The sequence below is a fragment of the Megalops cyprinoides genome, chromosome 21, assembly GCF_013368585.1.
Source record: "Megalops cyprinoides isolate fMegCyp1 chromosome 21, fMegCyp1.pri, whole genome shotgun sequence".
Classification (NCBI taxonomy): Eukaryota; Metazoa; Chordata; class Actinopteri; order Elopiformes; family Megalopidae; genus Megalops; species Megalops cyprinoides.
The window spans coordinates 1,585,066-1,612,270 of NC_050603.1; the positions used below are offsets into that span (position 1 = coordinate 1,585,066).

The 27,205-nt window shown below is 45.8% G+C and overlaps 1 protein-coding gene across 1 annotated transcript; it reads left to right on the plus strand.

Annotated features, from left to right (window-relative positions):
- The first annotated feature begins 494 nt into the window (after nt 1–494).
- On the plus strand, nt 495–26,219 carry LOC118768930 (neurexophilin-1-like). Its single transcript, XM_036515907.1, has 2 exons — nt 495–877; nt 25,278–26,219. The coding sequence occupies exons 1-2, from the start codon at nt 824–826 to the stop codon at nt 26,040–26,042; spliced, it is 819 nt and encodes a 272-aa protein (XP_036371800.1). The 5' UTR covers nt 495–823; the 3' UTR covers nt 26,043–26,219.
- Nucleotides 26,220–27,205: the final 986 nt, after the last annotated feature.

Sequence of the window (27,205 nt, forward strand, 5' to 3'; positions counted from 1 at the left end):
ATTATAGGTCAAATGGCTTAGATTGATGTTTCACATCGTTGTAATCCCTAGCTTGTATAGATACTTTGGGACGTATTGAGGTCATTGTGGAAAAGGCTACAGACCCACAAACGGTAAGACAATTCACAAATTCAGCACAGTCATTTGAGTCGAGATGAAAGCGTTAGTGTTGACCTATCTTTGCCAGTGTAAAGACCACATTTAAAGGAATGAAAGCCATTGTTCCTGTAAGTCCCCCAAGTTCTCTGATCCGGGATCGCCCCCCCCCCGCTCACCAAAACACACACACACACACACACACACACACACACACACGCTCACTCTCGCCCTCCCTCTCTCTCTCGGTGTCTGTCCCACCCCCCACCGGCCCCTCGGGTACTCCCTGTCTCCGAGGTTTTTCTCCGGATGCGTTGTGCCAGCGTGTTACTACGCGCGCTGTATAAAGGCGCAGCCGACGGTTGGGTGCCAGTTAAATTCTCTGTCCCTTTCCAGTAAGGACCGCGCTGCGCGGCACCGCAAGACAATCAGATCAGGACTGATCCCTCGTGATTGTCCTCAATTGAATTTTCATCTTTCATTGAATTATGAGATTGCTTCACCCTCTGTCCGGATTAATGCCTGTGTAATCGTAATTTGTTTTTCCTTCCTTTCCTTTGTGTCCAAGTGTAAGCTTGTTCTGTGGTCATGGGGTGTATAATGTCATTTTTGCCTAGGCTGATGAGGGGCTTCTCTGTTCTGTAAAGCGGATACCAGGTGGATCTATGGTCTACAAAGACACGAGATTCAGTGCACGGACATCAGTGGAACTTTAAGATCCGGGAGGATGCAGGCTGCGTGTTGGCGCGCTGTCTTTCTCCTTGCGCCCGCGATTTGCCTGGTGAGTTTCTTTTTTCCTTCTTTTCTCTTTCTTTCACTTAACGTGACATTTTTCCACAGTATCATTCAGCAAACTGTTCGACTGACGCGTAGCCGAAAACACACGCGCTGGTTCGTTCCAAGTAGTTTTCTTACCATTTATGAAAACGATCAAGTTGCATTAAATTACATAACGACAATAATTTAGTGTGCATTATGTGGCAGTTATTTTATTGATCGTAATTCTTGGAAAAATCCGATCTGAATATCCAAACATTTTTTTGAATTTCTCATCGACTTTGCGCATAGCAGTGTGGAAATTAATTTACATTGTATTGAGTACTTTTGTTTCAACGCATTGATGGGACCCAATACGCACATTTTCTCATAAAAATAATATTTCTCTGTATGCCGATTCAAGAGCCACAGTGTCCATATACTATTATAATTCAGTATTGTAATAAAGCCATTGTCCGGTCCGGACTGCTCTGCACCAATGCTGGTCTAAACTTTACCGTTTCACGGAACATGAAGGTGCAATTCATACATGGTTTCGCAAGGGGGCGCCTCAACCATAGAAAAATCATACGACAGGCGAATCTACCCTTCAGAAAAGTGAAGCTTTTGCAAGCTGGCTGCGTACAGTTGTAATATGGACAGCCGTAGGTTTTTAAAGCGCCGTCGACTACAAAAACAGAAGACACGGATGTATTCTGCAAGTAAAAAGAAGGTCGCCGCGTACAAAATATTTAAAACAAGGGTTTAAAATCAATGTCGATGTCACATTGCAGGCAGGTCAATTCAGCGGTTAAATTGCATTATTCAGAAGTAAGGTCCTTTAAGTATTTAGAAGGGCACTTGAATAGTGATACTCGCTCGCAGTAAAATACGGTCCACTTTTGAAACGGTAGACCATCTAAAACTTACCACTTCATTCATGCGCCGCGAAGAACACCAGTTTTAAAGAATATATACTGTGGCGTAACAGACCTAAACACAGATAATGTTCCTGTTTATCTGTTTATCATTTTAATGCAGTTGGCCATGCATACCTCCATAACTCCATAACTTCATAAGGTCGCTCTTGCTGTCAGACTATTGTAGGTTGCAGGAATGTTACGGCCATTGTATCCTTGGGGAAGGTACGAAATACCTGTGTGTGTGTGGATTGATAATATGCTAAGTGAAAAGTGCTGTCTTTAAGTAGCTTTAGACCGAGGTGCCTGCTATGCCAATTAATAATACAATTATAGTAATATTTAAGAATAAAATCTCTAGTTGTCAGGAGGAGAGAACAACTGGACTCCATCGACATGGTATTTCCATTAAAACGAGACAGCACATTTTGCTGTTCTTTGCTTCGAACACACTTTCTACTTTTAAATGTCAATCCGAGCAGTCGGCCGCCGCTTTCGATGCACGCGTCCTGTAGCATTCACACACGCTCGCGTGCGCACGTACTCACACACAGTTTATGATTCTGAAATATTCCAGATTGGCCCCAGTCAATTAGGGAATATCTCGTTGAAGAAGGTTTTTACTGTATAAATGTAGTTCTCAGCGAAAAGTGACCTAATGCCTGATATCACAATCAGTTTGCGGTGTTTAAGGGAAATTCAAATCCATACGGGCCCGGCTGGAACAGCCACTGTTATATTATATTATGACATCTAAAATAAAATGTCTTGAGAATAATAGACGCATCCATTTACAAATAAAGTCTGTTCAAACATGATCTATTCAAATTTAATTCGCATGAAAGCTGGATTCTCCACCGAATGACTGTCTCTGACAGCACTAAGTTTGGTTATTGTATAGCTCTATCACATGCGGTACCTTTTAGATAGAAAAGCTTGGTTTGTGTAAACCAAGCAAGACTTGAAGTAGCGAGATTTGTTTTATTGCCTAAAACGGTATCATGAACAGCATATATTCAAACGCCAATAACTGAAGTTTTGTATAAATGCAAATGATACATCGGACGTCAGACGTTATGTTTTTCAAGATTATGCTGGAACGGTGATTCCTTGTCTTTTTTGGTTGCATGACTAATCAGAGTTTTATTTACTGTAACATTAATTTTCACATAGGCAGCAGTCGCGTGATCCGGCCTTTATGGGGTCGTTTTGGTTGTGGAAGCGGTAAGCTCCTGTCCACGGACAGCATCAGTCACGCAACAGCATCCGATTCTCACAGTTCAGCTGCGCTGTTTAGGTTTCTGAAGTCATTTGTCATGTAAAACTGTAGAGCGCGTTTAGTGTTCTCCACGGTGGACATCTTCTCGTCTTCACCCCTGGCTATGAGGTATAGCCAAACACTTCATAATTTTATTGCCACATATGACAATTGTAACCAATCGCTACGATTGCATTTTTGGTTTCCTGAGACAAACACATTGTGTTTACATTCGGTTTAAGAAGTTCACCTCGGCGCAAACTGTCGCGCTCCCACTGGCCCCATGAATCGCTCCATCACGGAACAAGGCCGATCTTCTGACATTTTACATCAAGTGATTTTAAAGTGTTCCGCGTTCACTGTGGTTGATATCGGTGCGAATTCTGAGTGCGTTTGACACGAAGCGGCTCTTACACGGTGCGTGTATTGCATTGCCGTGGTGACATTCAACGACAAAAAATGTTTAAAGACGTCAGCCCCGTGCCGTTGAACGGCCTGGAGAAGACCAGACCTTTCGACAACACAACAGTGAACATCAGGTTGTATTTAAAGTGACTTTCATCTGCGTCGTTCTGACATGCGACAAAAGGAGACAGCTGAGAAGAAGCGTTCGATTTTTTTTTTTTTGATAGCTCCCTAGGTGTTACATTTATTCATAATTAGGAATACCAATTTACTAATTAAATTTAGGTTCTGTGTAATTTACACCTTGTCGGAAATCATCATTGCTTTTCGCCAGTAATCGCCCTCCCAGTGTCGGCGTTTAAAACCTTCCTGAGCTGAGGCGCTTTTAGCTGACCTTGAAACAATCCTTGCTTTTCAGGACCTTGGACAGCTCCACTCGAAACCGGAGCAGGAGGTCACGGTCACGGCCCTTGGTGGAAACGACATATAGCTGTCATATTAACAAATATATTGCAGAATAATCAGATAAAACCATACGTGAACGCGTGTATTAACGCATTAATTTCCTTGCCTCTCGCCCCCTTTAGCATTTACCGGCAAAGCGTACAAAGCGTACCTTTAGTCAATTTCAACAGGGGTGTCAATTATTATTATTATTATTAATTTTTTCATGATAATGAAATATTTTACTTTTGTTGAAAGACATACGACAGACACTTTTCACGCCGTCATGTGTGTGGAGGTCAACAGCTGGGATTGCCATACATAATCGAGTTTTTAAAAAAATATATTTTCGACATAACATCTATCAGTCAGGACGTGTTCATTTTTTAAATGTTGTTTGACAAACAATAAATGCGCGTTTAAATGTTCAAGACATTTAAAGTTGTCCCTGCAAAGTACTTGTTCAAAGGACCGGGGTGTGGTGGTATATATGATATATAAATCATATACTGGGCTAATAAAATAGTACAACACAAACACGTTTAAAATAAACGTTCGGAATGTATGTACGTGATCAATTCACGAAGAAATTACACTGAGGTTGTCGTTGTCATTAGAACCAAGCGTTTCTTAGACGGCCTTCAAATTGCAGGCGCAAATATTGTTTTGCGGGGCCTTTAACATCAGCTGAGGTACTTTGCGCTTTATCTACGCTGTCACGTGCCCACCCTGTAACCTCCTGCTTTTGCTCAGGCTGCTAACTGCGGGCTCGATTCCCGCCTGCGAGGATTTAAAGCTAAACTTTGATCTTTTATATTATGCGGTAAGTCTCTTGTCTCCTTTTAAGCCGCTTGTCTGCGCTTCCCTTCGCGACCCCGATAACCGAAAGCGGCTCTCTTTCTCTCCCGTCCGCAGGTGTAAAGAGCGCCGTGTTGATACACGCAATACGAGACAAATTGATTCAGCCGTAATGGTCGGTCCTTTCAGTCCTGGCCGGAAGAATCACAAGTGGCCATTGATTTAGGACAGCCCGCTTTTAATAGGCTGATTCTTAAGATGATGCCGAGCAATGTCCGCACACCCAAGAAATGCGTAACGCCAGCCTTTCCTGGGCAGCAATACGGATGAATTTATGAGTGTCTTTATAACTCCAGCGTTTCAAAAAAGGACAAGGATTTCACATCCAGTAAAGAAACCACTTTATGTGATTGACTAGTTAAGAGCTTGGGTGTAACAAAAAACAATCGCATACACACACACACACACACACACACACACACGCACACACACACACACACACACCATGGCTGTTTGTGTGTATATACATGCATATATATGATTAAATCAGTCTTCCGCACTTAAGATGTGACGATTTTAATATGCGATTGAAACCTCCTTCACTTTACCAGTTCAGTTTTGGGGGTTATTATTTCTGGATGTGAAAGCTCTGCTTGATTGTGTAAAGTGCACTTTGTTCTCTGCAAGCATATCCATTTTTATTCATCTCTTTTAATATATAGGAACCCAATGCTGAGAACATACTTGAAAAGGATATTCATGTAAAGCAATTGAGTTTAATGTGTTATGCACACTGATGAACCTTTCCTTTGTAAGTTGCTCTAGATAAGAGTGGATCTGACAAATGCTTTAATGTAAATGTAAGTGAAAATCCCAGTGGGGCTGTTGCTGTTTTACCCTTGAATAGGATGCTTAACCTACACTGTCTCTGTAAATATCCAGCTGGCTAAAGGCATAGCATGTCAATGCATGTTGGCTATGTGCCAAGCAAATTAATAATGTTAATAATATGTTTGTTGGTGTGAGTGTGTTTGTAAATGGAGTGTGTGTACATGAGTGTGAGTGTGTGTGTGTGTGTGTGTGTGTGTGTGCATGCATGCTCGCATATGTATGTGCTTGTGTGTGTGTGAGTGTGTGTGAGGTCCTCTCCCCTGTGTGTGTGTGTGTGTGTGTGTGTGTGAGGTCCTCTCCCCTGTGTGTGTGCGTGTCCGTGTGTGTGAGAGACAGAGAGGGAGAAAGGTCCTCTCGTCTGTGTGACCTGTATGTTTACTGTAGCTTATGGTTGCTTCAGTAATTGGCTGGCAGGTCCCTCTCGTGCCCCACATTCACGCCCAGAGAAAGAAATGGGACCGGCCTCCTCAGAGGGGGGGTGTGTGTGTGTGTGTGTGTGTGTGTGTGAGTGTGTTGGGGGGTGGGGGGGGCATGTGGGCAGGAAGCCACGCTACAAACGCCAAATTAAAAAGCCTGCACTGTAGTCTGTAAGAAAATCAGCAAATTCCACACAGCAGCCTGCTGGATGTAAGGGCTGGCCACCGCTCTGTTACTGCTGTTACAGCTACCGCCCACCACGGCCACTGCAATACTACTGCTACACATGCTACTACTACTAACTACTACTACTACTAATAATATTAATAATAATAATGATAATGAATCTCATATATAGACTCAGAGATTTTCAGTGTGGTTGGAATTTGCATTTGTGGAGCGTTACTTTGACACTGAGGTGCTGGGCTGGCACAGCTGCTTGGTCTGAGAGAGGGGGAGAGGGGACGCGGGCTTGCGTCTGGGAGAGGGGGAGAGGGGACGAGGGCTTGCGTCTGGGAGAGGGGGAGAGGGGACGAGGGCTTGCGTCTGAGAGAGGGGGAGAGAGGACGAGGGCTTGCGTCTGGGAGAGGGGGAGAGGGGACGAGGGCTTGCGTCTGGGAGAGAGGACGCGGGCTTGCGTCTGGGAGAGGGGACGAGGGCTTGCGTCTGGGAGAGAGGACGAGGGCTTGCGTCTGGGAGAGGGGGAGAGGGGACGAGGGCTTGCGTCTGGGAGAGGGGGAGAGGGGACGAGGGCTTGCGTCTGGGAGAGGGGGAGAGGGGACGAGGGCTTGCGTCTGAGAGAGGGGGAGAGGGGACGAGGGGTGTATGAGTAGAGTTCCCATATCACAGCTGCCACCACCACACACTGAACCACCGCTGAGTCTTTGGGTGAAACTGTCCCGCCGCAGACCTGTGAACACCTCCGTAAAGGGTGCGGTGAGGACGTTAAAGCATTCCAGCGGTTCCGCCCGCTACACTCATGAGGCTTTTGCCAGTTGCATGAATCTGCCACTGTGAATGCAGAAACTGTAAATGTTTAAATTTTATATAAGGATGTAAATCGATCACTGAATGCAGCAGGGTTAAGCATGGAGGGGGCAGGAGAAAACAATGCTCATTTTGACGCTCTAGAATGATTATAATTCCCAGCAGGACGCTGGTGTCACGGCCAAGCACACGTGTGTGTGTGTGTGTGTGCACGTGTGTGTGTGTGTGTGTGTGTGTGTGCATGTGTGTGCGCACATGCGTGCATGTGTGTCTGTGTGCCTCTGTGTGTGTTTGTGTGTGTGTGTGTGTGTGTGTGTGTGTGTGTATATGTGTATGTGTGTATGTGTGTGTCTGCGCGTGTGTGCGCGTGTGTGCATGTGTGTGTGCATGTGTGTGTGCATGTGTGTGTGTATGTGTGCTGATCTACCTCTCTTGGACAGAAGTGAGTCTCTCTCTGCACCGCCTGCGAGCTCAGAGCATGTACCACACTGCACCTGCAGTTCCACACTCACGGCATCTCTATTATAGATTAAGAATTGAGATAAGATCCTGTGAATTATATCCTGTATAAACATCCGTAAGCGTTAGTAACATCAGGAGAAGCAGACTGACTTCATAAACTCCTGTGGGACGCTGAGGAGGCTCTGAGGGGGGCCGGTAAAGAGGGGGTGGTCAGGCCATCCCTCCGAAAAGCTGTCAGCTGCTTAAGAGAAACATCATTTTAAAAACCCCCACGCTGGTCTCCTAGACCTCAGTCCTGGACCCAAATCGTCTGGGGCTACTCTTTGATCCACTACAATGGTGTATTACTGCCCTCCACCAGAGGGGAGCAGTACAATCAGAGCTGCAGGAAATGCAAGCCTGTCATTTAAATCTGGCAGGATGCATTGGTGTAGGTCAAAGGGAGAAAAGGTCTAGGTAAGCCGTTGGCTTCGGGATGGCTGAACATGTGTGCGTTTAGCTTCCAGGTGTTGACTGATGTTTCTGGTGCTGTCACCATTACTATGTTAGCAATGGGTGTTCCATCTCTGGATGATATGGCAAATTCAATTTTCGGCAACGGCAGGGACAGCGCTGTCACTGTTAAACGCTGAGAGCTGCATATCCGTTCAGTAAATAGAGTGTGGCATGGATGGCAGGCCTGGGTTTTGGCAGGTGGAGGTCTGGTGATAAAATGTGTGAAGTTTTACCGTTATTGTTTGGTTAGAATATCACTTTGAGGGTGTGGTCTGAGGGGGTGTCAGAGGAGATGCCTTTGGGGAAACACAGACACACACACACACACACACACACACACACACACACTCACACACTCACACACTCACACACACACACACTCACACACAGGCACACACACTCACACACACAGGCACATATGTGCGTGTGTACATCAGCTTTGTGAGCAGACACATGTTAAAGATGTTTACAATCTCCTTTTGGGTTTAAGCCTCATGTAAATCAAAGTCTTAAAATCAGCAGATGAATGTTTCTGCTGTGAGGTGGTGCAGTGCTGTGCTGATGGTGAGCGACCCTCTGTGTGCAGAGGGACCCTGTGAGGTGCAGCACTCACCAGGTCATACATCACCCCTTATGCCATTGGTCTGCACACCATACAGGATGTGTGGCCTATTACATTTATTATACTCCGGTGCGGGTGACCTTTGACCCCTTCGGAATAGTTAGGGCATGTGTCTGAGGTTACTGTGTTATAATGGGACAGGGGATACTCACAGTGGCACCACACCAGAGTCACTCCCACTGCATGGATGAGCTGATTTTTTTTTGTGAGAGAAAAGTGACCTCCACCCGAATAAACTGTACAGCAGCGGTGAGTGGCAGAGAGAGAGAGGGAGAAACAGGGCAGCTAAAAAGCACCTGATGGTGATATTGGACGGGACCACGTGCTCTGTGAAACACAGGGGAAGGCTCAGGGCAATGGAGGCAAGTGGGAGGGAGGGGGGGTCAGAGGGGCTCTGTGCATCAGGTGATCGCGATTGGGGAAATTCTAAATTCTCTGTGCCTCACTAGCTCCTGAACCTCCCGCCTCTGACTCCGACGCCCACCCCCCCCCCCCCCCGCCCGTCCGGGGGCAGTGCTGGCGCAGCAGTTCTAACAGGGTGGCAGGGTTGGGGGCTGGGGGCAGGCGGGTGAGGGGGCAGCTGATTAATGACCTTTGCTACCATGCTGTCCTCCTTCCTCTCCTCTGGATTTTCCCCCGGCTTTGGGGTCAAGTCTCCGGCGTCTTTAAAGGACGGCTAAAGCCCCACATGTGCCTGATCCTTTCAGGGATTTTTATTCCTGGCCTAAATATAGAAGCGTGGCTTCCTTGGTGCACTCGCACAGCTCCTCTCTTGGAAGTGTGTGGCATCTGATATAACAGGAAGCCAGCTCCACTGGCAGGAAACACCCAGACTCCAAAAAGCCTCTAAACCTTGAAATATTTTAAGGGTCTTTTTAAGCAGAAGTAATCGTTTGCTATTCCTACTCCTGGCAATTACCTTAAATTAACTACAGTGGTGTCTGCAGCCAAATTATGGACACGACTGAAATTAAATTGTTTTTGATTAAGGCTCAAAAAAAAATCATTCACCCGAGTAAAATCACCTTAATACACAACAGACATCAAGCCGACTAATGTCGTGCAGCACACTTTTACACAAATTGCACGCGTGCGTCTGATTCCGACGGTAAAACGTGTCTTTATCCTCCCGTATCGCGCGTACGCGGCTGGCGGCGGCTGTAATTGGCAGGCAGAAACAGAGCCAGTCTGAGGGAAATTCGTTCACGCCCGGTCGAACCGCGGCACCGGGCGGGAAGCGGCGTGGCCTCCGCCCGGTCGAACCGCGGCACCGGGCGGGAAGCGGCGCGGCCTCCGCGCTGGTCGTGATTGATCGGGCTCCGTCCGACGCGCATTGTCCAAAAAGTCACACACCTCGCGCTAATGATTACTTCCGACATCTGCGGTTTCAGATCTTACATCTCGACAAGTTATTGTGATCACTCGCGACAAGCGTTCTTGAGGCCATACTACAAACTCCTGTGAAATGACAAAGGTATTTGAAGACTCAGGACTGAATTTGTTAAAGCATGGTATGTTTTGCAAAATATTTTCTCATCCACACGATGACTTTTGGTAAGATTTTTCTTATTGTAGAAAAAACCTCACACGTCAGCCTCCCTTTTCTTCTGAGCAGTTCTTTCTTTTTTATGAAGACATATCTATAAGAAAAAAAACTTAAGATGAAATCTGGAGAAACAAGACAGCCAGATAACAAGTTTCTTCAAAATGAGAAAACATGAGATAATAAAACTTACATATTGCATACATTTTAAGGTAAATGATAATCATAAATTAATTCATTTGTTTTTTCTTCATGTGGCTTAAGTGGGGTAAAACTTTATTTTTTATTGAGTGTTCTGGATATTATTACCTCTGTAATGAGGACAGTCAATCCACAATATCAGAACCAGTGACATCACAAAGGCGACCTCTGTGGGCAGACATGATGTTATTGTATGTACTACACGTGTGCATTTTAACAGAATCTGTTTTTAGTATGAGTTGTTTCAGTACTGTCAGTGTCTCCACGCTTTATGGTTCAAGCACATCAACACAAGGACTCAGACCGGCCCCGTGTGTGAAAAATGTAGCCAGAAACTGGCAGCCTTGAGCTGAAGGCAGCGATGTATTTACTGAGTATTTAGTTGTCTTTGTCATTTGGTTAGTCTGACTCAAAACCAAATGACCACATATACAATCAAAGGGTTTTTTTTTAAATATGCATCATATTGATAGCTTGAATTCATATTTTACCATTTAATTATGTGCTGCTTATTTGTGTAGGATTTGTCTTTGAATCTTATGAACGCTCAGTAGACACCTCACCTCTCCCAGGTCAGTATTACTCTAAAAGTTAACTCTGAAGTGAATTAGTGTTGGTTTTCACTGCAGGAAATGCCATGTAGGGATGTCCTTGAGTGAAAGATAAGAGCTCCTTATTCTGCTACTGCATGCTAAGAGTAATTAAGATCAGATGAAGCTGTCAGTTACATTCAGAGATTTTTTTCCAGGCTCTGATAGGGAAACTCTCATGGTACGACCACACACAATAAACTCACAGCACGGTATGCCATATTTGGAGCCCCTAGAGTATTATCTGTGACGATGGCACGACTTCACTTCTACCTGTCACTCAGGTCTGCACATAGTTTGTTGACACTTCGAGCTCTCCTCTCCAGAACCTGTAATGGCTGACGTTTTTTTATGACAGCTGATGATTTGAGGGATAAAGACAGAGAGACGTACAGAGAAGGCAACAGCCAGAGTGGGAGAGAGAGAGACAGAGAGGGGAGGGAAGGAGGGACAGAGCTGGATACCTGTGGCCCCTTCTGGAAGCCTGAGATCGTTTAAACAGCCTGCACTGTGGACTGCATTAATGGCATCTGATTCTCGGTGTTCGTTTGTTCAGGGCTGGCAGTGCTGGCACTAATTACAGACTGAGGCACGGACCTGATGAAGATGAAGGCAGCAATTTGAGGAGAATATTATTAGTGCGCTGAAAGGGATTTGATGAAACTGTCATTTTTTTCTCCACTTCTTCCAAATGAAGAGAGTGGAGCAGCACAATGGCACACATAGCTCTTAATCTCCCCATTACATCGTTTCACACTGCGGACGCCTGCCCGCATTCTGTCTGTCAGCCATTTAGGCAGCTGGATGCTGTGCATTTCCTGGGTCAAATTCCGGGGTACAGCAGGGGGACCCTGCGTGGGGCTCCAGTCTGCACCTCCCTGGTACCCCACTGATTCCAGAACGTTTATATGGATGGATGGCACTCTGTGTGTGTGTGTGTGTGTGTGTGTGTGTGTGTGTGTGTGTGACAGAGGTCCCATCCCCTGTGTGTATATATGTGTGTGTGTATGTGTGTGTTGTGTATGTGTGTGTGTGTGTGTGTGTGTGTGTGTGTGTGTGTGCTGTGAATGTATGTGGTGTGTGTGTGTTTCTGTGCTTGCTTTTCTAGTATTCTTGAGCATGCAAGGATTGAATGGAGCTGCACTGTGTTTGCTGACTGTACAGCTGTGTTCAGTGCTGGCTGTGTTCAGTGCTTGCTGACTGTGTTCAGTGTTTGCTGTGTTCAGTGTTTGCTGTGTTCAGTGCTTGCTGGCTGTGTTCAGTGCTTGCTGACTGTGTTCAGTAAGCTGCAGTAAGTGTGCTGCGTAATGCTGCACTCAGTGAGGTGTGTTCAGTGCTTCTGAGTTCACACGCCAGAGAGAGGTGATGGTGTCTCTCACCGGTCAGGTTTGAGCTGTAGGTGGCCTCAGCGCCTGCACACTCTTCCTTTATCCTGTTTCCCATCCTGTTGCAGCTGTGCATTAAGGGTCAGTGCCCATCTCCTCTCAATGTGTCTTTTCTGAGGGTCCTGTGCAAAGCTGGTGCCCAGAACACGTATATTTTTAAAAGCATCCCTTATATCTAAAACCAAGGTTCCGCTCATAGCAGCCCTGAGACCCATGGACATGCTTAACACTGTACAGGATCTCGGAGGGAAACCTGTTTGCAATCAATGTGCAAATGCAAGTGTCCCACATACCGAGGGGTGTGTTACGATGGACACACGAAAACAGCGTCTTAACAATGGTCAGGTTTCAAGTCAGAACAAGAAATTAGAGTCAGCTTAGGTTTCTATGACAACATGAAACAGTCCAAATTCGGCTCCTGCTCGGTGAGTTTAGCACAGCTTAGTTAATGCTTTCACTGTGTTTTTCCGTCCTTGCTGCTGAGAAGGTGTGTGGAGTGAAACCTGTGAGGCGTTGACTACAGAAATGCTGGGCCTCGTGCTTCAGGGCTGCAGCCGGCTGCACCGAAGGCAGCAGTCGGCCTGAGTTAATCGGCCTTGTGTTTGAATCCATACAGTCAGCACAGCAGCAGGCTAATTCTGCTTTATTTCCTCCAAGACGTCTTGGCCAGAAGCGGGCCTTTTCGCGCCACCGCAGGAGCCAACAAGGGCCTGCAACAACAGTTAACCATTTACCGTCAAAAGTAGCCTGTAAAATCCATTCCGTTTGTGATGCTGTTATTTGGTTTTTCAGAACAAAATAGCAGCATTAGCCAGCAGTCATTAGAACCTGAGTCATTTCCACCTCATCTGCTTTTCTTCTGAAAATTCTATATCCAGCACTGATGTAAGTCACATCAGATGTTTCAGCCAATCAGCACTGCCACGTATTAATGACACAGTGCATTATGGGAGATTCTATCTTCAGATCTCGATAGTGTCCCGTAATCATCTTAGGGCTAAAATGTTTGCATGATCCATAAGGGGAGTGTGGTTTGCAGTGAGGGGCGGAGTGAAGGAGAGGCTGAGGAAGGCGTTTTAGTCTTTCTGGTTTCTTGTATAATCCCCAGTAATGCGATCAGAACAGTGGCGCTACAGAACCTCATCGTGTCAAATGGCTCATGTGTGACACTCTCAGCTCTGGGATGAAAACTGTGTTTGGTTTGGGATTTGTGCATGGCTGCACCCTGATGTTTAACTTGGCAGGAATCTGCTTGGAAGGAGAGAGGACAGTACATTTATACTGTACGTACCCTGGCTTTAGTGTCAGTGCTGTGTTTCCAGGCAGTGAGTGGGGTTTCGGCATTGACCAGGCTGCTGGTATCTTTTACACTTTAAGGTTTTGCAGACAGGGTCAATTAAAATTAGAGTTTTGTAGTAACCATTTCCTGTAGTAGATGTTTTTGTTTGTGTGTGTGCGTGTGTGTGCGTGTGTGTGTGTGTGTGTGTGTGTGTGTTTAATCCTTCTTTTTCATGCTCTTGACAAAATTCCTCCTATTTTTTTCACATCACTGTCATCATGAACAATGGTCACTGCACAACTGATCATAAAAAACTGACCAATAAATCATGGTCACTATGTGATGGGACTACTACATGAATTACAGAGGGTGTCCGAGTTCTGCCCTGATAAACGGTCATATCCTCAAGGATTACAGGTGCATTGTGCTGGAGAGACCTCTCTTAATTGCAATTATGACAGTTTCACTTTTAAAATCTTCTCTGTTGTGCAACCGAGTCTCAAACACGAGGGACTCAAAAACGCAGTCGCTGGTATATTAGAGTGAAGGAATCCTGGGATACCAGACCAGGGTGCAGTGGATACCCGTGTGCTCTCGGCTGAAGGGCATTGCGGAGGGCAGATATTCCTTACTCTGAGCTGGGACACCCCCAAAACCCCAAACATGTGACTCAGCACCGTTGTGAAGGGAAGTGCTTCAGCACGAGAGTGAGAACGTGGGTTGGGACGCAGCCACTGAAAACACAAGCCAGGCTGTTGGCTGGGAGGTTTTACATGCGATCAGACTGTGGATGCTGACGACTCTCAGCCATCCTGAAACGCGATTGGAAATCTGACCCAGCCTCAGATCCTGCACAAGCTGATGATTATACCGTGATGTTATACCGTGACCTGGTGAGCAGTGCTCCGAGTTCCAGAGGAACACTCCTGAAAGGAGTGACACGGAAGAATTATAACCTCCCACTGTTTTCTGTACCTGCAACGACAGGCCCCACAGGAACAGGAAACAGGAAGTCTCTGGTATTATGGATGCAGGGACAGGCCCCACAGGAACAGGAAACAGGAAGTCTCTGGTATTATGGATGCAGGGACAGGCCCCACAGGAACAGGAAACAGGAAGTCTCTGGTATAATGGATGCAGGGACAGGTCCCACAGGAACAGGAAACAGGAAGTCTCTGGTATTATGGATGCAGGGACAGGCCCCACAGGAACAGGAAACAGGAAGTCTCTGGTATTATGGATGCAGGGACAGGCCCCACAGGAACAGGAAACAGGAAGTCTCTGGTATAATGGATGCAGGGACAGGCCTACAGGGCCAGAAACAGGAGAATGTGGCTGAAAAGCACCCGAGGTTGTTCTGTGAGAATGATAATTCCTTTAGAAGGTGTATAAAGCATGTGTAGTTCTGCCGTGCAGTTTCACCTGCAGTATTCTCTAAAGTGTCAGTTTACAGGTGCTGTACTGGGTTTAATTAAACTTAAAACTAATTTCAAGCACCAATTAAACATAGTTGTTAAATGCAAACTATGAAGTGAATCACTGACTTTTTCACTGCGCACTGCAAGGAGCATCCTCCCATCTGAAACGTCCGCCGCACTGTTTTCACGCTAACCTTTGATGTGAGAGCTGGCAGCCGGCTGTTGCGCTGTCTGCGGTGCAGGTGCGCGAGCTGGCGGCGCGCGCCGTTCCCTCGCCTCTCTGCGGTGCTGTCTCGCGCCGGCCGATAAGAGTAATCTCGCGCTTGCATATGCTCATTCAAACGCGAGCTCACTTAGATCTCGCGCTAATCGCACAGGTCCGACCCTCAGCCGTCAGGGAGCGTCTTCTTTAAACCGCTAAACCTCTGCTGTTATTAAGTGGCCGTCAGCTACAGTATTTCACCGAAATGAAAATGTATTGCGCCTTATTCAAGCCGTACAGACGAGCAGCCCGACGGAGGAGAAAGCTATTTTTCTAATATATTAGAAAAAAAGATGGAACGATTTAGGTGCTACAGTATAAATGCAATATTTTTTGAGGTTCGGTGCTCTTTTGCAACCGCAGTGAAAACGCTTAATGTGTTTCGCCTGCACAGTTGTAGATTACACAATTATTTTGACGACTGAATAAAATATGAGCCCATGTTTACCGGCGCGTGAAATGCAGTGCGCTTTCAGTGTCCGACCGGCGCAACATTTTGTGTTCATTTGTCACGCCGAGTCCGTTTGCAGAAACCCGGAGCCCGGGGAGCGCGAGCGGTTTTTCCCAGGCCCTTCCGTGCCTGTCGCTGCGGCAACGCCTCGGGAGCGCACTGTCGCCTTCTCAAGTGATCCACTCCAACGTCTCGCGCTGTGATTGCCCATTCATTCATGTGTTTATGATTTATAGAAAATCACCTTGTTGTTATAAGGCTTATCCAGACCAGCTTCCAGCTGTCACTCACGCTGATATTAATTCCTGATTGGGAGACTGAGTCGGTCAGTCAATGTGTCAGTTTTTATTCAGTAGGCCTATGTTTAAAAAAGGAAAAGTGTTTTAAAGGTCAAATATCATATGAACAGTTCAAGTGTGGGTGTGAATGAAATGTCCCGATGGAATACCTTTACTTACACATAGTGAGACATTATATGATATAGACGATTTGTTATTTAAATCAACACACACACACACACACACACACAAATGCATTAGTGAGGAACTAGTGAAAAATATCCCCTCAATCCCCTAAAGACAACCAAAGGTAAAACTTTAAAATAAAATATGGCTGCTCATCTATACAAATTACTATGCAAATATTTGAAGTCAAGACAGCCCACGTAAGATTGAGTTTGACACACAAAGGTGTTGTTTGATGAAGGCCATATCTTTTATGATAAAGAGAGCCTCACAGTTAAGCCACTTCTCATGCAACAAGGACACATTTACAGAAGCAACCACATCCATCTTTGTAGTGTAGGTTTATGTGTTTTACAGAACCAGAAAACAGGGTACTGATTCTGTCTGGATTTAAGTGTTAAGCGTTTAAATGTGAAGACACCCTAAAACGTCTCGCGTGGACTCCACCCGTGCTGTCCCAGCTTCTCTTAATCACTGGAACTGTCCTGCCATTTATTCCGTTTGTGTTTTCTGTATTTTTGTGAATAACAATAGCAGAATGCACTTGTTCCCGACGCTCAATTTTTATTTGTATTTTAGATATTTTACTGTAGTGTGTTTTACACGTTCCCAGGTGTAATTGTATACAGTTAGTTACACAATTAACTGGACCTATCAAGCCAGGGAATGCAAATATGGGTACCTACATGCAGGTGTACACAGCTGGGTACATGCACACAGGTATACACAGGCGGGTGCATATACACAGGTGTACACACAGTACCTACGCCCAGCTTTCTGTGAGGTTACTGTGAGGCTTCTGTTTTGAGTTTGTAACCATTTTATATTACCTACTATAGTAAACCCCAAAAATCAGTGTGTCCCAAAACTAACTTGAGCTGTTAATGAAATTCAATTACATAGCAGGCTGGAGCCCAGCTCGGAGGAAAGAGGTCTTGCTACGACTTCTTTGTGTGTGCAAGCACTAAATTATATTGATTAACGCTGGTCACAGATTTTAAATGGGGTTTTGTGGGTCAGCTGAAGCAGAAATGCCTGTTTATTGGATTATGGGTTTAATTTGATTAAGAAGGAAGATGATGCGTTCCTCCGCAAGGCTTCTCCGGAAAATCTCCTGGCATTTTACAGAGGCTTCAGATGCACTGCTTATCTCTGCAGGTCACAGGATAATAACCAATCATCTCTCTGCCTGCCTCTGCACAGTGCATTTAAGTTCAGTTGATTAATCAATAACTGTTCCGTGAGTAAAAATCACAATTATATTTCCTCTCATTTAATCAGTGGATGTTCCTGTGAAAAGTTTAGTCCAGTAAAATGCATGTTACATGCGAGTCTGATACCTGTTCTTAGGAATCTTGAAGTCAGTGGTATTGAATGAAGTATTTTTAGCAGGTCAGGTGATTACATTTGGGGGAAGAACATACGTGGTTTTGAATTTTTTGCAGATTGGTTGTGGGGTTTATTTTCAACTCTATGATCATTTTTTTTATTTATATGTTTATTTATTTGTATAACAGACACTCTTACCCAGAGCCGCTTGCTATGGTAAGGTTCATACTAACGTGCTTACAGCGGCTACCTGTGACCAGCCCTCAGGGTGATCAGATCCTGACTTGTGTGATTAACCCATGGCTGGGTAGAATTTTTTTTTTTTTGGTGATAGTAATGTTGATGTCCATAGGGGTGTTTATGGTCAGATACACATGGCAGTGTGAACTTCTTTGAATGGATTATGGAGCTACAACTGTATTATCCATTGCAATGGAATGGCTGTTGAAGCTGTCTGAGTCCGTGTGGTGAAACAGAAGAAGGAGGTGGTTAAATTTCTCAGAAAGGGAGAGTTTCCTCTCTGAATAGCAACACCTTCCATGCTCTCTCTGTTTCATTTCCATAATCAGCGGATTCTTTTGAAATAAAAATACAAGGTCTCTTTACATGCTGTCTACACAAAAGACGAAGCACAGCTCAGGGTCAAATTAATGCTTAGCTCTGTTCATGTGGCAAACTCTCTTTAAAGCATGCAGTGTTGTTATGATATGGTGTGCATTTAGCTTGACATCTTTATAGAATAGTGTTATAATGCATCACAATGCTTTATTATAGATGCTAACTGTCACTCATGATAGCCTCCAGAATGCATTGGTGACATAATTGTGTACTCCAATGATGTAATGCATTATAACATGCAGCTACGCGGAAATGCTGTGTAATCAGGAAGACCTGTGCATCTTCTTCATCCTTTTGCTGATGAACTCATAACTGGACACATGAACAATATAGCGTGTGGACAGTCAAAACTTAAGGAGTATGACTAAGCATTTAAATTGCCTTTAAAAATAATAAAGTGCCTCTTGATTATGAAGGGAAATCTCATTAAGTGTGACAGTGGGGATTAGGTGAATCATTTTTCTGTGCGAGACAAAAATTGCGAGAATAATGAACACCCAATGTGCTACAAGAGGAACTCGTCGACTCTGTTTATGGTAATTAATGCCACTGTTAGACGGCTCAGAAGAACGCCCGGCAGTCACTGATCAGAAGATTCCCAGACACGACAGGCGAACAGGTGCCCTTTCGCGCCTGGAACGCTTTGCTCTGGTCGGCTTTCCCGCCGTTTAATTGGGCCACGTCTACGCCAGGGCCATCTGTGCGCTGACAGCAGACCGGCTCCTTTGATTTATGACACCTCACAGCTCATTCTACTCAAGACTACAACAGCAAACATCCCCGCCGAGCCACTCGCTTAGCATTTAATGAAGGCCCGTTTGCGATCTGAGTTACCGTTATGTTATCATCGCATATTTAAATTCCCTGCTTGTGAAAACTGCATGATGGGTGAGATGCTTTTTCTAATAGCCTGAAACTAAAGCAAAATGACATGCTTATTGTTTGTTTGTTTGTTTGGTCTTTGATAAATATGCTTGATTGCAAAGCAGGAGGAACAAATTCACTTTTGGTTGCACTCATTTTAATTTGGTTATTTTGTCTGAACAGAATGACATGAGAGCAGTCGTATGTAAAGTTTTCTAAGCTGTGCATATGGGCCTGACTCAGACTGATTTTGGGTGAGGAGAAAATCGCGGGGTCCTTTTCAGGAAAGCACATTTCAGCAGCCATGTATGAGTCCCGATCTGAACAGTTATGAGGACCTTGTTTAAAATGACGTTTGAAAGAACAGGACAAGCGTGCTCTTGGGGGGAGAGACAGAGATGATGAGCTGCCTGGATAAGGATCTGTACCTGGGCTTTTTGAAGTGAGGAAAGAGGGCCGCGGAGACGCAAAAGACTCTTCTGTTTGTAAAGCCAGTCTCCCGTCTGAAAAGCGAGGCGCCTTGGCCTGCTGTATCTCCATCACCCTAAGAAACAGCTCTTTGCATCCGGGTGGCCATAGGTTTTAACAAGGTCCGAAGACAACCTATCTTTTTTACCCGGCATCCTGTATGATGTCTGGTCTAATGTAGCAATGACTCCATGTCAGTCACTGAGAGACACCGGGAGGCAGGTGCTTATTACTCAGTGTGACTGCAGGCCATGATCTCCGTGTCAGAACACTGCATCTGCTTTTGTGTGTGTGTGTGTGTGTGTGTGTGTGTGTGTGTGTGTGTGGTCACATGACCCTCACCAGCTGTACGCTCCTGGTGGGAATCGTTGCGTGACATCGATGGGCTCTGGTTCCAATCCCATTAGGCTGGTAGTCACAGCACGTGATCACAGCAGGATCTGCACAGGAAGGTCATAGGTTCTAACCCCAGCTGTAAGATACACACTGTATGGGATGTGTGACAGAAAGAACAGTCAGCCGGACCAGACGGAGTATCCTCTGAGGGAGGGTGTGGTGTGGTGTCACGGCAATGGACCACAAAGGGCGTTGATGTCATCCATCAGTACAAGCTGTGTTTATCATTCAGGACAGGCAATGTCACAGAGCACATTACAGAGACGCAAAGCAACATCATCATATGATATTATAATATCATAAGAGGGGAGACATGGAGGGGCGGCCGCAACACAGGCACAAACAGAGAGCAAATCTCCTTAATGGACAGAATTAAAACAATGAGATTTATTTAAGCTGTGCTGGTTTGTAAACATTGCCCCTGGGGATTATGTCTTATCTCTTATCATTAAATTATATGGATATTACTGCATGTAGTGTGGAACTGGGTATGAGAGAAAAACAGAGAAAGCTGCATATTTCCCCTCCATTTCCTGATGGCAACCGTGCTTAAACTGACGAGGGCAAAGCCATAATCACTGCTCTGCTGCACTGCTGTGTGGCTCTGGGTGTCTTATACCGGGAGGCAGCGTAGCATAGTGGTAAGGAGCAGGGCTTGTAACTGAAAAGTTGCTCGTTCAATTCCCCATTGGGGCACTGCTGCTGTACCCTTGGGCAAGATATTTACATTTACATTTACATTTATTCATTTGGCAGACGCTTTTATCCAAAGTGACTTAACCCACATTTGCCTCAGTAAATATCCAGCTGTATAAATGGATAAAACTGTAACTTGTGCAGGCTGCTCTGGATAAGACTGTCTGGTAAATGACAATGGTAATGTACACTTACTAAGTGAAGCCTCACCTGCTGGTCTGACCACTGACAGTCTGTGACGAGGTCGCCTGCTCCTCTCTGTGCCCGTATTGTAAGCGTGTGTGAATCACTGCTGGACTTTTTTTTTGGTTTATGAAAAAATAAAAAGATAATGCCATAGGAATGACACACTACACAACTTACTTTGTTTGAGAATCACCAAAGCTTTAGTCACAAATGAGGAATTTTTCTTTTGCCCGCGCGAGTCATTCTGTGTTAAACGCGTCACAATGGATCTCATTTGCGTCAGATGTTTCCTCGGAAAGACCCCGTTAGAACAACCTACCGCTTAATTATGACATCATCAACTTCTCATCGTTTTGTAGAACTCGCTGTTTTTTCTCCCGATTTTTGTGATTATTGTTACTGGGAGATGAAGTCCTTGTTCTGACTGAGCAGCAGTTCTGTTCTGGCGAGGCTAATATTGTTTTGGTTAAGACTTCATGCAGACACGGTATTTTCTCTACCGTGACTGCAGTAACACATTTTTTGTTTAAAAGTAGCCACAACCACACACCACTGATCTATGCAAAGCGTGAAAAAATGACCAAAAATAATAATGTAAAATTTTACAAATATTAATTTTACTTTCAGCTAATTCATCTACCCGATTGCATATTCAGCTGCTGCATCCGTATTTATTGTTATAGAAATTTGCAGTGGAGTGTTCCCTTAAAACCCACATCTCCCCAAAATTTATGAACTTTGAAAGAGGAGTCACTTTTAGATCATTTTGCCCCATCGTATCATCAGTACATTAAAAAGGTACGTTAAAAAGGTTTGAGGATGTAGATGCACGCCGTTTAGGATGTAGCGTAGGAAGAGCATGGTGATATACCGATTACATGGGGATGTTATTCAAATAAATTCACATCCCGTCGGATAAAGGAGAGCAGTCAGAAGTAATCGGTAAAATAGTTTGTTTGCTTCAAGGTCATAACCATTTCACATTATTCTACCTTGACTATGGAAGTTGAGGCCAATGTCTTTCCTGAACCATTTACGCCACACTGATTTTCGCGCTCATTCAAGTCATCTTACACAGTATACAAATTAAAATGTTTTTCCATGTGCTCATGGTCTTACCAATTACATCGTTATGTTGATGTTAAAGGTATGAAGAGAGTCTGCTCATATCAGACATGCTGATTACTGGAAACTGTTAGTGTGACCGAATCATTGTCTCGATGTAGTATTTGCCATCTGCGCTCATTACGCGTCACGTATGGAGAGGCTCTTGCGGGAGCCATTGTGTTCAGATCATTTCTGGCTTTTACTTTATTAAACGCTTTTGGGCGCACGGCTGCAGAGCGCCGTCGCGCGCCGCGCCCAGCACGCGCGCTGCCTCGCGGATGTGAGAACGTGCATTCGCTCTGTGCTAATGGCGCGTCCAGCGGCTTTGTTACACGGCCATTAAGAGGCAGCGGCGCGTGCATTCGGTGACGTCTCGCAGAGCAGCTTAACGACCTGCTCGCAGCCGCTGGGCCAGCTTCTCATTTAAGTGCCGCTGAGTTTTTGGCAGGGGAATTCTTTCTGCGGAACGGACACAGGGAGAAAGGAGGCTTTTTACATATCTTTGTCTAGTGAGGGGACCTTATAGCTTCAAGCTGTGATCGGACTGCAAAACACAGCCCACTATTTGCCGATAATGAAAGACAGGCACACACACTTATGCATGCACCCACATTGACACATGCACAAACAGACACACTCATGCACGCACACACAGACATGCGCTCACTCACGTGTACACAGACACTTACACACATAAGCCCTGCCTTGTGTGTGTCTTGTGTAGCCGGCAGAGCTGAGCTGTTCTGAATGATATCCACAGGGGGCGCTATGGTGGCATGCTGGAGCAGGAGGAGAGCATCTGGGTCTGAACACCTGGCCTCCTGCGTGGCTGACTCATCAGCTTTAACAAATATCCATGTATAACAAGTTATATATGTTATATCTATATATAACAATGTTAATGTTACTCCCATTTTAAAAATCCATGATATTATTACCCTTAACAAATATCTGTAATGTTAATACCATTAACCAGCATCCATAATGTTTTATCATCTTTTTCTAAAAATAAAAAAAACAAGGAAATTTTTTTTTGTTCCCATAATCTTTAACAGGCCTCTGAGAACATTACCATTGAACTCCTACTTTTGTGGTAAAAGCATGTGGCTATCCAGAGTCACCTGACAGCCTGCCCATGTGCCACAGCCCTCCAATCAGAAGGGTCCAGAGAGGCTGCCATGTGCTGGGCAGCACTCTGATTGGCTGAGGCTTCATTTGTCAGGGGAACAATAGGAGAACGGAACGGACACAAAGGCTTCAAGGTTCCTCAGCACGCAGGAAAGCGCGGCGGTGGTCTCAGAGGAGGAGGGGCTTCACAGTGCCCGCTGCACTCCAGGAAACGATACGAACGCTGCCGCGGCAACCTTCAGCCCCCCCGGCCTTCAGCTCTGCCCTGCGATTATATTTCCGCGCGATATCCTGTCCAGACTCCGCTGGAGGACTTTAAGGGGCACCTTGAGCCACCTCATTGGTGCTTTGCTTTGCCATTATCATGTAGCATCTATCTGCTGAACCTTGGAGCCGGTGTGAAGGGGAAAAAGACCATTCACTAATGCACCGCACTGAGAGCACTCAGAAGCAGGGGACACATCCCACGGCCCCATGGCCCTCACAACTGTCCAACCAGACACCTTCCCTGGGTTTTCTGTGAGGCACTCAGCACTCACTCCAGCCAGAACTTACAGACAGAGACAAAGGGGGGCACTCTTCCCCCTTTTTCACTCCTCTTCTTCTCTCCTTTCGTAATTTCTTTCTTTGTTATGATGGCGAGGGAGGATGAAGAGGCCTGACATTTGAGCAGTAAATCTCTGTCAAGGGTCAGACGAAGGACAAATGAGGTGTGGTATTCTAAAATGTCGATCGCCATGGCCATTTTGGTAGCGGACATCTGCACACACTACAGCCAGCTCTGTCTGTTACTCTTAATAATATAACACCCTGTTAATTAACCCTTTATTAATATGTTATTAAAAAGGGGTCAACAGTTACGTCGTTGCCAATCTTAATGTATTCATTGGAAATTACTTCAGGATAATTACTGTAGAAGTGATGTTAATATCATGACTTGCAAAACAGTCAATGACTGTTAATAACAATAGTAAACGTCAATAATATCTTATTAACATTTGGTTCAAAGTGTTGCCTAATTTTCAGATGTTAAGAGCAAATCATGGTAACTAATGTATGGACACCAGAGTAACATCTAATCAGAGTGAACTCATCTGTATCCAGGCAGTGAATCATAGCAATAATTCATTCAGTTTTGGAAAATGTCACAGATGGAAAGATGGCTAGCAATATTTTGCCGTGTAGGTAGGTTAATGACAGTTCGTGTTACCCATGTCTTTTATTCAGACCCCCAGCAGCACACATCCGGGGGGGGGGGGGGGGGGGGTGTTGCCGTGTCCAGTGCAGTGAGCATGGTTAAGCCAGGTCTCCCTTTCTTATTTCTCTACACTGTGGCTTCTCCTTGTTTCAGGGGCTGCTTCCTTGGCTTGTAGCATTGCGGGTCAGTTGAGTTGAAGCTTATGTCCAATTGGTTATTGAGTTGTGTACCACCAGTTCAATAGGTTTGATTAAATCAGGGCTGTAGAATTCCATTAAATGTTGATTTATTAATCGCTTTTGTTGATATCAATAACTATTCCATGGAGTGTAATGCTTGCAATATTTCACATATGTATGTAAGCTTACGTTTACTAAGTGATCAATCTGTCGAATGTGGTACAATTGCAAACATTTTGATAAATGCTGTTTTCTCGCTTGCGGCAGTAAGTCTGTAATATGTGTGTCCACAACTCAGACTGGATCTATCTGTCTGCTACAGTCCTAATTGATATATTGATGTATATCAGCACCTAGACTTTTTTCTACATTAGCATTCCGCATGCAGGCACCATGGACGTTAGGGTATTATTGTAATTACATTACAGGTGAACGTTTTTAATCGCTCCTCTTTCTTCTCTCATTCCTGATGTCCTCAGAAGTGTAGGGAAAGCCCCACACTTCCACGCAGAACGCGCTGTATTCCCCCGGAGACACAGCCTCACTCCTCACGCAGCTCAGCACTTTCACCCCCGGTTTGCATAAAAATGGAGTCTGTCATGTTATATCCCTGCACCTGGATCAGTTTTTACCTGCGGGGTTACTGCGCCTGCATCACTGCTGGCACCTGCAGCTGCAGAGCTGGGCACAGGGGCGGCGCTCTTGCCAGCGGGATCGTTTTGACCTTGTTTAGTGGTCAAACCGTGGGCAAGAGGCGGTCTGACCCTGGGGAGGGCAGGGGCAGGAAGGAGGACTTAGGGTGTGGCATGCTTTCAGTCCTGATCTTAGTGCATCTCTGACCTACGGAGGAATTCTCATCTCTGGTGGTTTCTCCTATGTGTTTGTGTGACGTGTATATAACCCCCCCCCCCCTCCCCCCCCAAGGGCATCAGTCTCACCTGTACTCTCTGTTATTGCTCTGCAGGTGACAGGCGCCCAGGCTTCAGCCGCGGGGAAGTCGGACCTCCTCAAATCCGGGAGTCCCAAGTCGACGCTGAAGCACATATGGGCGGAGAGCAGTAAAGACCTGTCAATCAGCCGGCTGCTGTCCCAGGCGCTGCCCAGGAAGGAGAACGCCACGGCGCTGGACCTGCGGTACGACACCCCCGAGCCCTACTCCGAGCAGGACCTGTGGGACTGGCTGCGCAACTCCACCGAGCTGCAGGACTCCCGCCCCCGCGCCAAGCGCAGGCCCATGGTCAAGACCGGCAAGTTCAAGAAGATGTTCGGCTGGGGCGACTTCCACTCCAACATCAAGACGGTCAAGCTCAATCTGCTGATCACAGGCAAGATCGTGGACCACGGCAACGGCACCTTCAGCGTCTACTTCCGGCACAACTCCACCGGCCAGGGCAACGTCTCCGTCAGCCTGGTGCCGCCCACCAAGATCGTGGAGTTCGACCTGGCCGCCCAGCAGTCGGTGGTGGACGCCAAGGACTCCAAGTCCTTCAACTGCCGCATCGAGTACGAGAAGGTGGACAAGGCCAACAAGAACACGCTGTGCAACTTCGACCCGTCCAAGACCTGCTACCAGGAGCAGACACAGAGCCACGTCTCCTGGCTCTGCTCCAAGCCCTTCAAGGTCATCTGCATCTTCATCTCCTTCTACAGCACGGACTACAAGCTGGTGCAGAAGGTCTGCCCGGACTACAACTACCATAGTGACGCGCCCTACTTCCCCTCCGGCTGATTTCCTGTATCAGCATGGACCAGAATGCCTCTGAGATGGGACCAGGGCCACCCTGAAATAATATCAGCTATCTGCACTGTCCCGAACATTTCCACACCCGAATGTTGAATGCTGTCCAAATAAGCCCTTCATTGGAAATCTGACCCCAACAGAAAATAAACACGCATATAATCAGACACAGAGCTTTAAAATTTTGCATAAAGGGATTTTTATTTGTGGAATGGGGATTGTGAGAGTGTGGAAGGGTGATATTCTTATTAAACACATATTAGCTTGTTTACTATGAATCTAATATTTTCGCTGTCATATCTCATCCAATGTGTACATAGTGGAAGGTGATAGATTTCAGCATTTATATCTGGTATAAAATTTGAATTTATTTTGTTTTAGATGTTTTTTTAACAGTATAGCTACTGGATGTGGCCCTCAGAGCCCTGCTGTGGTTTAGTTTTGCAGTTTTGTTTTCAGAGGAACATTTTGCCCGAGTTTATTTCGGTTCATGTTTTTCCTCCGGACGCAGCGATATTTCTTCGCCTGCAGCAGATTTGCTGAATTGTTGCTGTCAGCACCTTTGAATCCCACGCTCTCTGAGACAAAACAGCAGCATAGCAGCGCTCTCCGACACCCGATCCCAACCCCACCCCCCCAAACCTTCCTTATACCCCCCGATGAGAGGTGATGGATCTCAGTGAAAGAAGGTGTCCTCCCAAGAGAGGGGGCACGGATGGGGGGGGCACTCCTTCCTGCTGGGGTAGCCCCAGTTCTGACCGGGCGTTGTCAGTCTCCGTGGTTTTGAGAAGAGCGTTGGGCCCCCTCGGGCCTGCAGTGTGTCACTGTGGTGAATCCCTTGGCTGTCAGTATCAGAGAGACGGCAAACTGAGCCGTCAGTTAAGTTTGGCATTTGAGGCCACCAGCGGAGGGGTGCCCCTTTACTTACCTGGCGAATTGTAATGAATTATGTACTCCAGGGCTGGGTTTGGGTTGGAACGGACAGTGTGAACTGTACATAGTGTATCCAAAATTATCTGCTTCTGTATGTGTCCGATTATCTGTTGGATTTTACCCCCGAAACTCGAACCCCTCCCCCACCCCCCCGCCCCATTTTCTGCTTGCTCTTGGTTACGCGAACAAATTGTTAATGTCAACGTGAACTCAACATGAAA

What these genes read in the sequence shown, in the direction of transcription:
- LOC118768930 (XM_036515907.1), top strand. Translation starts at nt 824, where the DNA reads ATGCAGGCTGCGTGTTGGCGCGCTGTCTTTCTCCTTGCGCCCGCGATT. An exon ending in TTGCGCCCGCGATTTGCCTG is followed by an intron (nt 878 to 25,277) that starts GTGAGTTTCTTT and finishes ATTGCTCTGCAG; the next exon opens with GTGACAGGCGCCCAGGCTTC.